This window comes from Podarcis bocagei (genome assembly GCF_964188305.1).
Source record: "Podarcis bocagei genome assembly, chromosome: 4".
Lineage (NCBI taxonomy): Eukaryota > Metazoa > Chordata > Lepidosauria > Squamata > Lacertidae > Podarcis > Podarcis bocagei.
In genome coordinates, this window is record NC_138128.1 from 24,430,477 (window position 1) to 24,449,056 (window position 18,580).

General features: G+C 46.5%; 1 protein-coding gene and 1 long non-coding RNA gene across 2 annotated transcripts in view; one reads left to right on the forward strand and one right to left on the reverse strand.

Annotated features, from left to right (window-relative positions):
- LOC308585238 overlaps positions 1 to 18,580 on the forward strand; it is a 382,477-nt gene that overhangs the window by 132,011 nt on the left and 231,886 nt on the right. The window lies entirely within an intron of this gene.
- RAP2B (RAP2B, member of RAS oncogene family) lies at positions 326 to 2,362 on the reverse strand. The gene has a single exon (XM_081190699.1). The coding sequence runs from the start codon at positions 1,753 to 1,755 to the stop codon at positions 1,204 to 1,206; it is 552 nt and encodes a 183-aa protein (XP_081046825.1). The 5' UTR covers positions 1,756 to 2,362; the 3' UTR covers positions 326 to 1,203.

Genomic DNA, 18,580 nt, shown 5'->3' on the forward strand with positions numbered 1-18,580 from the left:
ATAATAGGCCCTTTTGTTCTGGCTTGCTCTGTATGATTACAGAAAGGAAATGGTTAAGTAGGGGGTTTTTTTAGTAGTAGATAATGGGATTCTTGGAACCTCCACAGGTTGGCACTGGCTGCAACAGCTGTTTTGAAGGCACTCTGCAGACACAGGGCTGCTGTTGGCCCTGCATCACATTCTAGGAAGTATTTGTACTTTAGAAAGCTAGTTGTCAAAATTGGTTATTGCCAACCCCCACCCCCCTCGAATTAAATTAAACCATCTCCTAGCCCTCCCACCCACCCGCCCTCCTTCCCAAACCAAACCCCACAAAACACACAACTTAAAAATTGTGCAGATCTGTAATGGTTTCACAGCCGATTTTCAACAACAACCAAAAAGACAAATAAATGAATGCTCTCCATTCCCTCCCTTTCGATACAGCAGGTAAACAAAAATAGAAGATTTCACAATTAAATCAGCAGACACTTCTCTGGCACCTCGCACACCGTATTGGCATCAGTGTTATTAAAAGTCCCAGGCAGTACACGTGCAATACTTCTCCAGATGGGATAGGCTTGTTAACAAATATTCCAACATTGCATAGAAATCCGCAAGAGCCAAAAGTTTCCTAGTCACTGGCGGAGTTCGGACTGGCAAGTGGAGGGGTCTTTCTCTTCTCTCCTCCCCTCCAGGAACACAATCATTCCTTCGCTGCTGCTCCCCTTCATCTCGTTAAAAGCAATGGCTAATTCCCCCACTTCTCTCTGCACACACACAAAAAAACTCCCCCACTGGTTCTTGGTTGCCAATACAGCCCTCTCTGCAAGGAGGTACTTACAAGAAATAAGCAACAATCAAATGGATGGCATATACATGTTGGAAGCGCCACACTTCCAACGGGATTTGTGTGTGTGTGTAAGGGGGAGTGGGTGGGGTATATTTTTTGCACCAGATGTTAACGAGAGACAATGCATACCCATGACACCGATAACCACCACCAGCAGCAATAGCATAAGAAGCCGTAACCTGGAAGGAATCCGGGTGCAATGCAAAATTGTCTCAAAAGCTGGAATTTCACAGGATGACAACATTGCTGCCACAGCCGCTGTGTGTGTGTGTGTGTGTGTGATGGTGTTGTAAACCTTTAATTCAAGAAAAAAAGGAAAAATTAAAAAAAAACAATTGAAAGCAATACAGTTGTGATGTCCTCCCCTCCTTTCAGAGGATCACGCAGGAAGAGCAGCATTGATCATCCCCGTTGGGTTGGGAAGCGTAGTTCATCTGCCGGACGATCTCTGCAAAGAGTTCGTCCACCGAGGCTTTGTTTTTGGCTGAAGTTTCCATGAAGGGGCAGCTCCAGTCTTCGGCCAGGGCTTTGCCTTCCCCGAACGAGACCTCCCTCTCGCCCTCCAGGTCCACTTTGTTGCCCACCAGGATCATGGGCACCTTCTCGTACCTCTTGACCCGGATGATCTGGTCCCTCATGGGCTTGATGTCCTGGAAGCTCTGCTGGTTAACGAGGCTGTAGACCAAGATGAAGCCTTGCCCGTTCTTGATGTACAGGTCCCGCATGGAGGCGAACTGCTCGGTGCCGGCCGTGTCCAGGATCTCCAGCACCGAGGGCGAAGAGTCCACCTCGATCTCCTTGCGGTAGAAGTCCTCGATGGTGGGGTCGTACTTCTCGATGAACGAGCCCGTCACGAACTGCACGGTGAGCGCCGACTTGCCCACCCCGCCCGAGCCCAGCACGACCACTTTGTATTCTCGCATGGCTCTTCGGGCGCCGGCGGCGGCGACGGCAGCGCCGGGCTGCGCGCCTCGGCCGGCCGCCTTCCCTCGCCTGCTGCTGCTGCTGCGCTCTCCGGCTCCCCTCCCACCCTCCGAGAGAAAGAAAGAAAGAGAAAGAAAGAAAGCACGGAGGGGAGAGGGAGGCAGGCAGGCAGGCGGCTGAGGGGGAAAGCCGCCCCTCGACGGAAACGGAGGCGCCCTTTCCTCTCTTCGCGGGAAGGCACTGGAGGGGCGCAGCGGCGGCGGCCGGGTGAAAAGGGCAAAGGCGCCCGCCTTCCCCCGCGCCCCGGCAGAAGGGGAAAGGAGCGGCGGCGGGAGCTCCGAGCCGCTTTCGCAAGGCAAGAGCTGCGCCTCAGCAGCACGACGACGAGGAGGAGGAGGAAGAAGGGAAGCGGCGGCTGCTTCTGCTGCTCGGGGCGGCGCGGAGGCGGCGCGCGCTGGTTCCAGTGGCGTCCCGGCCGCGGGGAGAGCTGCTAGGCGAGGAGGCGCGCGCCGCACGAGCCCCGCCGCGTTGCTTCGGGGCGCCGCTGGCCAGGTCCATCCCTCCTCCTCCTTCTTCTTCTTCCTTCTTTGCTGGCAGCCGGCCCCGCGACGCCCTCCGGTGAATCACTCGCTTCCCTCGGCTGCCGACCCCATTGGGCGCCGGGGCGCTCCCCTTCCAACCACCTGAGAGGAGGAGGAGGAGGAGGAGAGGCAAAGCGGACGGCACATCACGCGCGCACGCCCCGTTCGCTCCGCTTCCTCCGCTCCGGATTGGCTGCAGGCCCGCTGCTCGCCGAGCGGCCCAGCCTCATTGGCCCAGGCGGCGGGCTGCCTCGTGGATGGAGTTCTGGAGGAAGGGGATTGGCCCGGCAGCAGCTGTTTCTTTCTTTCTGGCGCGCCCCGCCTCCTCCCCCGCGCGCTCCTCCTTGTTCTCCTCCTCCTCCGAGCCCTCCCGCGAACGCGAGAAGTTTGGGCGGATAGTGTGGGAAACGGGGATGAGCGGCGTGGGCGGCGCTTGGGGGGCGGGGAAGGGAAAGAAGAATGGGATGGGGGGGGGGTGAGAAAAAGCAAACCGGGTCAATGGGAAGCGGAAGCCTCGGTGCACCCCAAGAGGAGCCCTTGAGGGCTGCAGGAAGTAGGCTTAGCTGACTCCAAGGAGCAGGTTTGAGCAAGTTGTCGGCAGGGCAGTCCGATTCCTGCCCGAGCCCAGTGGAGTTCAATGGTCCTTACTCCCAGGTAGTGCTCACAGTCTGCAAAAGAGCAGAATCTGTGGCCCTACCGATGGTGTTCAGCTTCCATCGCCCCTTAACCCTGGGGCTGATGGGAGATGGGGCCGAACATCTGCAGCAGTGTTTCCGAAACTTGGGTCTCTGTAGCTGGTTTTGGACTGCAATTCCCATCACCACTGACTACTGGTTCTGGTAGCAAGGGATGATGGGAGTTGTAGTTCAAAAACAGCTGGTGACCCAAGTTTTGGTAGCACTGAGCTGGAGGGTTAAGCGTTCCTTCTGGCTTACTGGTAGAGCATCTGTTTTGCATGCAGAAGGTCGCAGGTTTGGTTCCTGGCATCTCCAGGTAGGTCTAGGAATGTCCCCTGCCTGACACCCTGAACAGCCTCTGCCAGTCAATGGAGGCAATACTGTATTCCCTGTTGTCTACAGCAGAAAAACAATATTTATCCCACAATCCAGCACCATCCACTCCAAGTTTACATTCACCATCTTATGCTCTTTGTACCCTTTACTTGCACACTGAATATGAATCTTATCCATACATAATATTGCTGAAGATGACCATGCATTCTACCCTAGAGTATTGGGCCAATGAGTATTTACATCACCATCATTATTGATGTCAAGGTCAGATAACTTCCTTTTGAGATTTCTATAGCTTTTGTAGTAGGAGCAAGGTAAAGGGACCCCTGACCATTAGGTCCAGTCATGGCCGACTCTGGGGTTGCGGCGCTCATCTCGCTTTATTGGCCAAGGGAGCTGGCATACAGCTTCCGGGTCATGTGGCCAGCATGACTAAGCCGCTTCTAGCGAACCAGAGCAGTGCACAGAAACGCCGTTTATCTTCCCACCGGAGCGGTACCTATTTATCTACTTGCACTGTGACGTGCTTTCGAACTGCTAGCTTGGCAGGAGCTGGGACCAAGCAACGGGAGCTCACCCTGTCATGGGGATTCGAACCGCCGACCTTCTGATCGGCAAGTCCTAGGCTCTGTGGTTTAACCCACAGCGCCACCTGTGTTCCTTCTAGGAGCAAGATACAAATTTAATAAACCTAAACTTTAATAATAAAACCATTAAACACTTAGAGCCTAATATTTCCCAAGTGTTGTACATATATTAAAACATAAGCAGCTCCTGCCCATAGACTCACAATATAATGAACAAGATAGGAAAGGAAAAAAGAATGTGGAGGGGAGGAAAGCAGCTGCTCCTTCACTGGCCAATGGATGGGGCCAGGTTGGTCTCCTTGCCATGATGCGCTTTCCAGGTGGATGGTTGCAGCCTCCAATGTTCCTTGGTGCTCTAGCTGATGGCTGAGGCTAGAGTATACCTCTCTTAATCAGCAATCAGGGTGTCTTGTGAGTATTATTTAGTTAGGAGAGGGAGAACATAGGCAGTTTTCCACTCCAACAAAATAATGCAAAGTTCTCCAAAATATGTATTGGTTTATGGCAAAGGTTAATGACCTACAGACTCTAGTCCTTAATCAAGTTTAGAAAATCTATTTTCCATTCAGCTGCATTATAACAGATGAATCATTTGGGTCTGACATGGGGCAGCTGCCATGTGATAAGATTATTTTCTGTTTCTTCCTTATTAATAACAATCAGACTGGCTGCAATTTGAATTACAAGAAACCCTGGCTGTTTGCCGTAATTTGTGCACACTATTCCTCTTTGTCAATCAGACGTTCCATTTAAGAAAGAAAGAAAAGGAAGTCACCCATTATTGTTGCACCTTCTAACCTTTGCTCTTTTCATACTCTCACTATAAAGGGATTTGCTTCCTTAGATTTGCAAAATGCATTGCATAAGTGTAAAAAATACACTGAGTAAATGCTACTGCACAGGGAAAAGAGATCACAATAGCAACAAGCTGCATCTTCTCCCTTGTAATGGATTCCCTCCTTATTCTATTCACATCTACTGAGTTATTACCATCAGTCCCTGGTTACTAATGACAGAATAATAATGCATTATGTTTGAAAACCACTATTCCAACAACACTTTAGAGCTTTCAAGGAAGGCAAGGCTGCTCATTAGGACGCTGTTTTTTTCCTTTTAGTGTCTTGCCAGCTGATATATTCATCTTGGAGTAGGGATGGGTTGAAGATCAGATTCGGTCACATTTGAACCTTGTGGACTCTTGACCATAGATTCATTGCATTCCATGCCATGCTGCTCCATTTTGCTCCATGCAATTTTGTGAAAAATGCACACTTTTCAATACATGCAGAGGCCAGCTTGAGCTTTTCACAGAATGTACAGCCAGTGGCAGCCACATGTTCATTCTATTCACTCCATTTATGTTTAGCGTGCAATAAACTTTAGGTAAGTCGCTTATGGCTTGGCCCCATCCGTCAACCAAATAAGGAGCAGTTAGACAGGAGCTTGCTCCCTCGTCTCAACCCTGCATGAAAAACACCACACCACTCCAACCAGTTCCCGGGATTGTAGAGCCAAAGAGAGACACACTTGGGCCTCTGCTGTGAACTTTAGGGTGGCTTAGGACCACTGGGAAGAAGAAGAAGAAGAAGAGGAGGAGGAGTTTGGATTTGATATCCTGCTTTATCACTACCTGAAGGAGTCTCAAAGCAGCTAACAATCTCCTTTCCCTTCCTCCCACAACAAACACTCTTTGAGGTGACTGGGGCTGAGAGACTTCAAAGAAGTGTGACTAGCCCAAGGTCACCCAGCAGCTGAATGTGGAGGAGTGGAGACACAAATCTGGTTCACCAGATTACAAGTCTACCGCTCTTAACCACTACACCACACTGGCTCTCACTGGGAGGCTGCACTCCCTGCTTTCCAGGAATAACATCATGGCAAAGGAGAGTCTAGCCAGGTCCCATTCATCAGCCAGTGATGATTTACATGCATAAAGTCCCAGGCTTCACCTGCAGCATTCCAGTAGACCTGGGAATGCCCCAGCCTCAAACCCACGAGAGCCAAAGGCAGTGCACACAGTACTGAACAGAACAACCATCTGATTCAGTATTTGTCAGCTTCCTATGTAAGGAACAGCACAGCAGCACTTACTTTTCCTCATCCCTACCTTCATGCTTTCCTTTCCCTTCCTTTCCCCTCCCCATTTCTTTTGCTTTTGCACCTTGTCTATTTGATTGTGAGCCTGCAGGCAGCAGCTGTCATGATCTTGTAATATTTGTCCCAGTGCTTAGAACATTTTAGGCACTTAAGAGTCGATAGCAATAGTAATTAGCAATGTTTCTGGCTTTGTGGGGAGAGCTGCATAGAGGAAATCAAGTCCCCAGGATGTATGTGCAATGGCCCCATTTCATTATTGACCTGTTAAAAAATATCCCTTAGCCCATATCTAGAAGAGAAATGGTTCTGGCCAAAGTTCAAGATGACTGACTTCTTTTTGGCCAATGGGAACAAGGAGGTTGCAAGATAATAGTAGGTTTTGCTTAGACTTGCAGCTAAAAGCCGGAAAACATTTCTGGCTCTGCATGCATGTTGACTGTGAGTCTGACAATGGACATTTCTTCTTCTTTCCTAGAACAGTTAATTATTATGTTAATATCACATGCCAGCTTTTACTCTCTATTTAAGCATTGCTTGTAATTTTATCTTTCCTTAATTTTATGTTGCACTCTCCAAAGAAAGAAACACAAATGGTCTTCAGACACTTTAGCGGAAGCTTAAGGAGGTAATGTGTGAATTGGACCTGGGAAGGAGAGAGCTAACTATCTAATAAGGAGTGTGGATGTTTGAGTCCCTTTCCATCCCCTTGAGAGCATCCCTGTCAAAACAGAGCTAGTTAAGGCATTCAGCATTGTGGGAGATTTTCAATTTATCACTTTGCCAGGGTTCAGAATCAGCTGGAGTGATGCTCCCCAGCTGGGAGCTAATTAAGGACAGATGAGCCTTTATATGGTAAGTCCAGCAGTTCTAGGAAGCCTCACTGTAAATAGTTGAAAGCTTAACCACCTGGATTTCTGCCTTTCCAGAAGTTCTTAAAGCAGCCTTCCCTAACCTGGTGCCCTCCAAATGTTTTGGACTACATTTCCCATCAACCCCAGCCAGTATGACTAGATATAATAGTATTCAGAATGCAAAACATCTTGAATGCACCAGGTTGGGGGTAGTTGTCCTAAAGGCACAGAACCCTGTTTTTTTGGGGGGGGGGTGGAAGTTAGCAATCCTGTACACATAGTCCCTCAGTCCTGCCCCATTATACCATTCCTTTGCCCCTGCCCCCAAAAGCAATGAAAAATACCCAGCAACAGAAGTATGGCCAAGTATGGCCAAAGTGGGAGAAGCAACAAGAGGAGCAGCCATTTTAGATCTGGTCCTAACCAATGTTGATGACCTGGTTAGTGGGGTAGAAGTGGAGGGATCATTAGGCACAAGTTATCATGCTCTTCTGAAGTTTACTATACAGCGGAAAGGAGCAGCCAAGCAAACTAGGACTCAATTTCTTGACTTTAAGAAAGCCGACTTCATAAAACTTAGGGAAGTGCTGGGTGAGATCCCATGGACAGTAATACTAAAAGGAAAGGGAGTTCATGATGGCTGGGAGTTTGTTAAGAGGGAGATAGTAAAAACACAACTTCAGGCAATACCAATGAGACGGAAACATGGAAGGTGCCTAAAGAAGCCAGGGTGGCTATCTAAAGAACTTTTAACTGAATTAAGATTAAAAAAGGATGTGTACAAAAAATGGAAAAGGGGGGAAACCACCAAAGAGGAATTCAAACAAATAGCCAGCACGTGTAGACACAAAGTCAGAAAAGCTAAAGCACAGAATGAACTCAGGCTTGCTAGAGAGGTTAAAAGCAACAAAAAAGGCTTTTATGGGTATGTTCATAGCAAAAGGAAGAACAAAGAAACAGTGGGGTCACTCAGAGGAGAAGATGGTGAAATGCAAACAGGGGACACAGAAAGGGCTGAACTCCTCAATGCCTTCTTTGCCTCAGTCTTCTCCGATAAAGAAAACAATGCCCGACCTGAAGAATTTGGAGCAAATGATTCAGCAAAGGAAACACAGCCCAGAATAACTAAGGAGACAGTACAAGAATATTTGGCTAGTTTAGATGTATTCAAGTCTCCAGGGCCAGATGAACTGCATCCAAGAGTATTAAAAGAACTGGCAGATGTGATCTCAGAACCACTGGCAGTCATCTTCGAGAAATCCTGGAGAAGAGGCGAAGTCCCGGCAGACTGGAGGAGGGCAAAAGTTGTCCCTATTTTCAAAAAGGGGAAAAGAGAGGACCCAAATAATTATCGCCCAGTCAGTCTGACATCAATACCAGGGAAGATTCTGGAGCAGATCATTAAGCAAACAGTCTGTGAGCACCTAGAAAGGAATGCTGTGATCACCAATAGTCAGCATGGATGTCTGAAAAATAAGTCATGTCAGACTAACCTGATCTCGTTTTTTGACAGAATTACAAGCCTGGTAGATGAAGGGAACGCAGTGGATGTAGCCTACTTTGATTTCAGCAAGGCATTCGACAAGGTGCCCCATGATATTCTTGTAAAGAAGCTGGTAAAATGCGGTCTTGACTATGCTACCACTCAGTGGATTTGTAACTGGCTGACTGACCGAGCCCAAAGGGTGCTCATCAATGGTTCCTCTTCATCCTGGAGAAGAGTGACTAGTGGGGTGCCACAGGGTTCTGTCTTGGGCCCCGTCTTATTCAACATCTTTATCAACGACTTGGATGATGGACTCAAGGGCATCCTGATCAAATTTGCAGATGACACCAAACTGGGAGGGGTGGCTAACACCCCAGAGGACAGGATCACACTTCAAAACGACCTTGACAGATTAGAGAACTGGGCCAAAACAAACAAGATGAACTTTAACAGGGAGAAATGTAAAGTATTGCACTTGGGCAAAAAAAATGAGAGGCACAAATACAAGATGGGTGACACCCGACTTGAGAGCTCCAGAGAAGCGGACACGGAGCAATGGAGCCAAACTACAAGAAAGAAGATTCCACCTAAACATTAGGAAGAACTTCCTGACAGTAAGAGCTGTTCGACAGTGGAATTTGCTGCCAAGGAGTGTGGTGGAGTCTCCTACTTTGGAGGTCTTTAAGCAGAGGCTTGACAACCATATGTCAGGAGTGCTCTGATGGTGTATCCTGCTTGGCAGGGGGTTGGACTCGATGGCCCTTGTGGTCTTTTCCAACTCTAGGATTCTATGATTCTATGATTCTATGATTCTAATCTCAGAGCAGTACATGTGAAAAGGATCTAGGAGTCTTGGTTGACCACAAACTTGACATGAGCCAACAGTGTGACGCGGCAGCTAAAAAAGCCAAAGTAATTCTGGGCTGCATCAATAGGAGTATAGCATCTAGATCAAGGGAAGTAATAGTGCCACTGTATTCTGCTCTGGTCAGACCTCACCTGGAGTACTGTGTCCAGTTCTGGGCACCACAGTTCAAGAAGTACACTGACAAACTGGAACGTGTCCAGAGGAGGGCAACCAAAATGGTCAAAGGCCTGGAAACGATGCCTTATGAGGAATGGCTAAGGGAGCTGGGCATGTTTAGCCTGGAGAAGAGGAGGTTAAGGGGTGATATGATAGCCATGTTCAAATATATAAAAGGATGTCATATGGAGGAGGGAGAAAGGTTGTTTTCTGCTGCTCCAGAGAAGCGGACACGAAGCAATGGATCCAAACTACAGTGGTGCCTCGCAAGACGAAATTAATCCGTTCTGCGAGTCTCTTCGTCTTGCAGTTTTTTCATCTTGCGAAGCACGGCTCTTAGCAGCTTAGCAGCTATTAACGGCTTAGCGGCTTTAAGAAAAAGGAAAGAAACTCGCAAGAACTCGCAAGACGTTTCGTCTTGCGAAGCAAGCCCATAGGGAAATTCGTCTTTCGGAACGACTCAAAAAATGGAAAACTCTTTCGTCTTGCGCGTTTTTCGTCTTGCGAGGCATTCGTCTTGCGAGGTACCACTGTGCAAGAAAGAAGATTCCACCTAAACATTAGGAAGAACTTCCTGACAGCAAGAGCTGTTCGACAGTGGAATTTGTTGCCAAGGAGTGTGGTGGAGTCTCCTTCTTTGGAGGTCTTTAAGCAGAGGCTTGACAACCATATGTCAGGAGTGCTCTGATGGTGTTTCCTGCTTGGCAGGGGGTTGGACTCGATGGCCCTTGTGGTCTATTCCAACTCTATGATTCTATGCTTCTATTCTATTCTATGAATCAAGTAATAATATCCCCCCCCAAAAAAAAGAATTATGAAATATCATGAAGACTAAAAACAGCTAGGCTTTCTTTCTTTTTTCTTCTTTTAAATCACATAGGCACCTCCAAAACACAGCATAATGCAAGTGTCACATACTATACAGTATATAAAGGGACACTCTTGAATAAGTCCATAACGTAATGTAAAACCTGCACTTATTTCAAGAGTTTCAATTTATATACAGTATTGTAGTACAGTGGTAAAGGTAAAGGGACCCCGACCATTAAGTCCAGTCGTGACCGACTCTGGGGTTGTGGCGCTCATCTCGCTTTATTGGCCGAGGGAGCTGGCATACAGCTTCTGGATCATGTGGCCAGCATGACTAAGCCGCTTCTGGCAAACCAGAGCAGCACACGGAAACGCCGTTTACCTTCCCGCCGGAGCGGTACCTATTTATCTACTTGCACTTTGACGTGCTTTTGAACTGCTAGGTTGGCAGGAGCAGGGACCGAGCAATGGGAGCTCACCCCATCACAGGGATTCAAACCGCCAACCTTCTGATCGGCAAGCCCTAAAGCCCTGGGTGAGAGAATACATTATGCTATGGTTAGATAGGCCCAAATATGCTCCATGAGAGTTGGTTCGCCTAGGTAGCTATGAGCATACAGGCAAACCAAACATTGTTGCAAAGAGACTGGATTTAAATAGATGTGTTCTGTTTGTTCAACACAGAGATAATCATAAAGCATTTCATTTCCAAATGGTATATCGTTAAATGACTCACATGAAACTACTGCACTTGGTTGTGTTTGCAGCAGGAGCCAGTTTCTCTTCTGACCAGGAAATTGCCAGATACTGCATGATTAATGCTGAGTCACCCATTTCCTCCTTCTCTAGTGCGTTTCCGTGATACATGGGTAAACAGTTACTTTTTTGGCAAGGAGGGGTGCTATAGAGGAATTCCAAACATGATATACTTCTCATCGCATTATAGACTCCCACTTTCAACTTGTGTTTGTAGTCAGATGGAAAGGTAAGTAGAAGAAATTAGGAATTTAAGCTCCAGGCACTGCAGATTTAGCTCTTAACCTGGCCACAATTTACCTAGTCATTCTCTAATGCCTTTGTTCCCAGCTAACCCTACCATGTATGGTATGATGTATGGAAGTGAGAGCTGGACCATAAAGAAGGCTGATCGCCGAAGAGTTGATGCTTTTGAATTATGGTGCTGGAGGAGACTCTTGAGAGTCCCATGGACTGCAAGAAGATCAAACCTATCCATTCTGAAGGAAATCAGCCCTGAGTGCTCACTGGAAGGACAGATCCTGAAGCTGAGGCTCCAGTACTTTGGCCACCTCATGAGAAGAGAAGACTCCCTGGGAAAGACCCTGATGTTGGGAAAGATGAAGGGCACAAGGAGAAGGGGACAACAGAGGACGAGATGGTTGGACAGTGTTCTCAAAACTACCAAACTGCGGGAGGCAGTGGAAGACAGGAGTGCCTGGCATGCTCTGGTCATTGGGGTGACGAAGAGTTGGACACGACTAAACAACAACAACCCTACCATGTCCTTTACCTGTTGTATTTGGTGTCAGCTTATGGCTTCTGTATATCTTCTGGACAATCTAGGTTTGTGGCAGACATCCAATCATGTGTGTAAAGCAAAGAAGAATGGTGTGATTTAAGGTGCAAAACTGGCACACATTCCCTCCCTTTGCTTGAGCTTTTCTTCCACAGAACCTCCCACCCTGTTCCTTTGGGATAGCTAGGAGGAAGTTACAATGTTTACACGTTATTGGGATAGTCCCACATTTAAATACATGGGTCTCCTGCCAACACTTGCACTTTGCTTCTTAGTCTGAGCCTTTGCCTGTTCTGGTGTGTCAGTCTGGCTGTTTCATGCCTGAAGCGTAGGAAGTTGCCTTATACTGAGTCAGGCCATTGGTCCATGGAGCTTAGTCTACGCATTTTGCAAGGTTTCAGACATGGAGTCTCTCCCAGCTGTACCTTGATATGTCAGGGACTGAAACGGGGACCTCCTGCATGCAAAACACATGCTCTGAGCTCTGGCCTTTTCCTCGCTGCGTTCATGTGGACTGGCATGGACATCACTTGGAACAAGAGTCACGCCAGCTGCTTCTCTTTCTGAACACCACCAGTCCTTGAGGAAATACAATAGATTGTTCAGAGCACTAGAAATATATCTAAAAGTTAACATTGGTTTCATGCTAAATGTAATGTGTTTGGGAGTGAATCTGAATGTTCTTCCCAGTTCAGTTGTGAAGAAAGGGCTGTTTGAGAGGTCATGTTGGCTGAAGAAGCTTAGCCTGGCAAGCTTGTTGAGAGGAAGGGCTTTTGCCTAACTAAATAATTGGTCAAATATAGGTAATTTGTTTCCACAGGAGCTAATGGCCGGAGATTCCTCTGGAAGGAGCATATCTTTCTTTCCCCCCACCTGACCGGAGGAGACATCAGTGAGGGGTCTGTCTGTGTGAAAGACAATGAAAGTGACTGGCAATTTTGAAACTGAGACTGAAAGAGACTCAGAGGCCAGTGTAGTGTAGTGGTTAAGAGCGGTAGTCTCGTAATCTGGGAAACCGGGTTCGCGTCTCCGCTCCTCCACATGCAGCTGCTGGGTGACCTTGGGCCAGTCACACTTCTTTGAAGTCTCTCAGCCCCACTCACCTCACAGAGTGTTTGTTGTGGGGGAGGAAGGGAAAGGAGAATGTTAGCCGCTTTGAGACTCCTTAAAGGGAGTGAAAGGCGGGATATCAAATCCAAACTCTTCTTCTTCTTCTTCTACTTGCCCTCTGTAATGAATCACATGCTATGACATTGCGGAGCCCCATAGAAATGTGAGGGGAGCAGGGTCTTTTGAAGTGTTAATACTGCGAGCCTTCCATCTCATGCTTGGCATGAGTAATCGAACCTTGAATCACACAAACACCTTCAGTCCTCTGTAAACTTTATTCCCAAGGAACAAATATGGAACCCTTCACCCCACAGAGGTCATGGTGTACCTCACAATATAATTAACTCTTACATTCCAACTTGTGCTTACTTATCGCCTAAATCTGCTTCAGGAATTTGAAGTTAATATTTCAAAAACATCCAGTGGAAATCCTGCTGGAGTCTACATTACTAGACGCCATGTTTATGTAATATCAAATTGGGTTTCTTATTTTGATGTATCAGTTGTTGGATATTAGGAACGTACTCGGAATTAACTGATGTGCAGTTTCACTGTCTTGTAAAATATTTCAGCAGTCCCTTCATGTTCATAACAAGTTTGATGAAACAGTGGTGTAAGGATGCTTTTAGTTACCATGTGCTTATGGAAACAGTGGCTATTCTAATCCACATTTGCAATGGTTTCATAGTCACAAAATGTTTCACAGTTCGTGAAATAGGGAAAGTTTATTCAGCTGGGGGGGGGGGAGAGAGAGAGAGAGAGAGAGAGAAGTTTGTACCTGTGACATTAGAGGAGGAAACAATCTCCCACCCTTCTGTTATGAATAAATGGACCACAATGGTTTTTTAAAAAAAGCTATTTGAAGTATATTGTTCCACGTTGATTCAATGAGGAAACACGTTTTTTAAAAAACTCACACAATAAAATGTTTTTTAGTTTTTATAGCCGTTTGTAGCAGTTTTCTACATTCCTGAAAGCAGTTCGGAGCGTATCTAGAAATGTCAAAACAAACATTCAGCAAAAATCTCATTACCTTCCTATACCGATTTGAAATCGAGCTGTTACGTTGCAGGCTGCCTTTTTGCAGCTGCCATCTATACATTCTTGTAAAATAAATAAATATAGGGAAACTGAAAAGAAAAACTCTGCACGATTCATGAATCCATTTCACCTATATTGGAAAAAAATGCCATCAAAATATTTACAAGTGGCAAGAAAGTAAAATCTCCCATGCCAAGTATGATTAAATCACAAGCAACCAAGTCAATAGCAGCAAGAAATGCAATGTAGAAATGCCACATTAGGCACCATTTGCATGTTTTATGCTTTTTGTTCCTTTTTCTGGCCCTTTTGTTGACCGATTTGATTTGGAGCTTATATTCTACTTACTGCCCTGCCTTGTGACACTCCACCCATCTAAATGCCCTTGAGCTAAAAATCAAGGAAACCAGTATCTGAAGGAAAGGGGGGGAAGAGAACAGAGATGATCAAAAGCAAGCTGTACTTTGCCTCTCTGAGCTTAACAAGGCTCACCCAGTGGCTGCCACACAATCGAAGCTTTAAAACTTTAAATGAGCGTATGGACCCAACAAGCAAGATCTTTCTCCAACTTTTACAATCCCTCGCTGACAATGGAGGCAAGGTTGTTAAAAGTTCGGCGAGGTGTCATGTTTCTCCACAAAAAGCATGGTTTGCTCCTGCCCTCGGCTTGCTGCTATTATATGTGTTAGTATGAAGAATGATGAGATGGTTAGACCTCCAAAGGCAGGCAGTCAGCTTCGTTGATTGTGCAATAGATATCTTCAAAATGAGTTCATTAGAGATTGGTTCTGGGGGAGGATATTTTTCTGTTTCTTTTACAGCCTTGTGGCACTGTACAGATTAGCAGTTTTAAAGTGCAAGCCTATGCAGGTCTACTCAGAAGTAAGATCCATTGAGTTCATGCTATAAGTCATGGGTAGGCAAACTAAGGCCCGGGGGCTGGATCCTGCCCAATCGGCTTCTAAATCTGGCCTGCGGACAGTCCGGGAATCAGCGTGTTTTTACATGAGTAGAGTGCGTGCTTTTATTTAAAATGCATCTCTGGGTTATTGGTGGGGCATCGGAATTTCTTCATTTTTTTCTCTCCTCAGAATATACTCCGCCCCCACCCCCACAAGGTCTGAGGGACAGTGGACTGACCCCCTGCTGGAAAGGTTTGCTGACCCCTGCTATAAGTTATGTATAGGTTTACAGCCTTGTAATGACATGAGCTTATGGGTTTGCTGTTTCCTGTGTTTCCCCATTCATTATAATGGGCAATTTAAAAATGTGTGTCATTTTTACCCTTTTCATTAATAGATAAAATTAATAGGAACAGGGGCCCTTCCAGACCCTTCCAGGTTTTGTGCGAAGAAGTAAAATGGATTAACTTTCCCTTAGAATCCATATAAGTTTCATATTTTTTTCAGAGGGAGGCGAACCAGAGAGGGCAGGCAGGAGGACCTAGGCCTAGGGTCTCAAGCTCAAAGGGGGTCTCTAATGTAAATACTTGTTAATTTGTTGGCATTTGATACGTTTTGCAACCTGTTTTCATTTATGTTGGACCAAAACGTGACACATTTGCTATTCAAATTATGTCTCTCTTGTTTTTTGGTGCTGTGTTTTGTTTTCAAAGCACAATTCAAAGTGTTGGTGCTGACCTTTAAAGCCCTAAACAGCCTCGGTCCTGTATATCTGAAGGAGCGTCTCCACCCCCATCTTTCATCCCAGACACTGAGGTCCAGCGCCAAGGGCCTTTGGGCAGTTCCCTCGCTGCGAGAAGCCAAGTTACAGGGAACCAGGCAGAGGGCCTTCTCGGTAGTGGCACCCGCCCTGTGGAACGCCCTCCCACCAGATGTCAAAGAGAAAAACAACTACCAAACTTTTAGAAGACATCTGAAGGCAGCCCTGTTTAGGGAAGCTTTTAATATTTGATGAATTACTGTCTGACGCTGTATTGTTTTTAATATTCGGTTGGAAGCCACCCAGTGTGACTGGGGTATAAATAATAAATATATAAATATTATTATTATTATTATTATTATTATTTCATGTGTTAACATTTTTAATTTTTATGATCGCTGGGGCTTCAAAAACTGGAAGTGGTCTGGGACATTCTGGACCTCTGAGAGGGCGCTTTGGGTGTTTGCCTCTTGCTCTTTGTTATAATAATTAACAAGTGACAGAGGTGTGAATTCTTGGTAGTACTTTTAGTTTAGTTTAGGAGGAGGAGTCTTATTTGAGATTTGTCAGGCTTGGCTAGATCTTTAGCTTGGAGTTGAGGTGAAGGAAGTGCCTGTTCTTATCATTAGCTGCTCAGTTGATAAACTTATCTAATACATTTTAAAAGCTGTTAGATGAAAGGATAAGGTATTTTTGGACCACTGCAAACAGCTATTTTCACGTGAGTGAGCCCTGTTTGCTTCCTGTTTATGAATAACCGAGAATAATTTGTATAATTACTTGTTATACAAAGGCTGATACAAAGTACAAGAACACGAAGTGGGCCCTTGTCCACAGAGGCTTATGCCACAATGAGTCTGTTACTATTTACGGTACCATGAGACTCTTTTTGTGTGTTTGCTAAAACAGATTAACAAGGCTGAAAATATAAGAAGAAACCCAATAGATTTTAGATTCTTAACAAGAAAAGCATTTGCACACACCAAATGCCATGTGACTAATGTGAGCATTCATGTTATTCAAACTCTATCCCAGACATACAGAGTAAATCATTAGTCTTCACCTGGTGCCACCACCGTAACCCCATCGCCATTTCTTTCCGTTTAGACTTTAGGAAACATACAGAAACTAGCAGCGCAGTCCTGTGTATACATTTATTTAAAAGCAATGATTTTCCATGGGATTAGCTCTTTGCCAAGGAGCCCTGTTCTGGCATTTGTCTCCACTGTGTGCAGGAATGCACAGCTTTTCCCATCACCACTGGCTGCAGCCTCAAATGTATGAGCATTGAGTGGTTAGATCCGAAGGGGGGAATCTTCATGTTTCACCGCTTCATGCTGCCAGGCCCAACGCCACTAGGGCATCGCTTTTGCATGGAGGATTCGAATCATGGTGAGCTGAACATGCAAACTTTCCCCCTTTAGTTATTCCCAAATGTCAGGGCTGAAATTGGCAGGGATAGGGATATTGGGGGCTGGGCCTGGCACATGCCATCCCACACCTCCCTTTGAGCACTCTGAGAATGCACAGAGGCTAGTATGCTTCTGGTTGCCACCTAACAGATTGGCTGCTAACAGGTTGAGGTTGAATCCTGACAAGACAGAAGTACGGTTTTGGCGGTACAGGGGGCCAGTGGGTATGGTCCTGAATGGGGTAACTGTGCCTCTGAAGGACCAGGTGTGCACCCTGGGAGTCATTTTGGACTCACAGCTGTCCATGGAGGCACATGTCAATTCTTGGTCCAGGACAGCTGTCTACCGGCTGCATCTGGTACGCAGGCTGAAATCCCACCTGCCAGTGAACTGTCTTGCCAGAGTGGTGCATGCTCTGGTTATCTCCCACTTAGACTACTGCAATGCGCTCTACGTGGGGCTGTCTTTGAAGGTGACCTGGAAACTACAACTAATCCAGAATGCGGCAGCTAGACTGGTGACTGGGAGCGGCCGCTGAGAGAACATAACACCGGTCCTGAAAGACCTACATTGGCTCCCAGTACTTTTCCGGGCACAATTCGAAGTGCTGGTACTGACCTTTAAAGGTCTAAATGGCCTTGGCCCAGTATACCTGAAGGAGCATCTCCACCCCTTTCATTCTTCCCGGACACTGATGTCCAGTGCTGAGGGCCTTCTGGCGGTTCCCTCACTGCAAGAAGTGAGGTTACAGGGAACCAGGTAGAGGGCCTTCCTGGTAGTGGCAACCACCCTGTGGAATGCCCTCCCATCAGATGTCAAGGAAATAAACAACTATCTGACTTTTAGAAGACATCTGAAGGCAGCCCTGTTTAGGGAAGCTTTTAATATTTGATGAATTATTGTATTTTAATATTTTGCTGGAAGCCGGCCAGAGTGGCTGGGGAAACCCAGCCAGATGGGCGGGGTATAAATAATAAATTATTATTATTATTACTACTGCTGCTGCTACTAAGATGATTAACCCTATGCAGCTGACCAGCCTGAACACACGAGAGCAATAAGGTAGGTGGGGGTAGGAGGTGCATTGGATTGGCCTCCCCGGTGTCTCCACACATGCCAGCCCTGACTCATCCACCACCAACCTTTGTGCATTCAGGATGGAGGCCTGAAGAGGGATTCTAAGTGCACTCATCTCTCTGCAGTGGGTACTCAGCTTGTGATCAGAACCCTGTTTTAAGCACAAGTTGGAGACACAGTGTGGATTGGCAGAGACATACCCCTTTGTTACTTGCCTCTGTACCATTCTTTTTTCACTCTCCTCCTGCCATGTGTTGGTAAAAGGCAGTCCTTTCACTTGCACAGTTCATGCCAGCAGTTTCAGTCAGTGGTACATCAACGATGAGTCTACCTGGCTGCTTGGGCTTGTCTATGCTGCGGTTCATCCAGAGGTCAGGACTGCGACACACAAGGAACAACAGTCCGTGGCTGCAGTTTGCAACGGTGTGGCAAGCATTAATTCCTCCCTCTCCCTTTCCCCTCAGGGATCACTCACTGTTTGTGTCACCAGTTTGCATATGATTAATACTAAGTGGAACTTTGCAGATACATGAACGGAG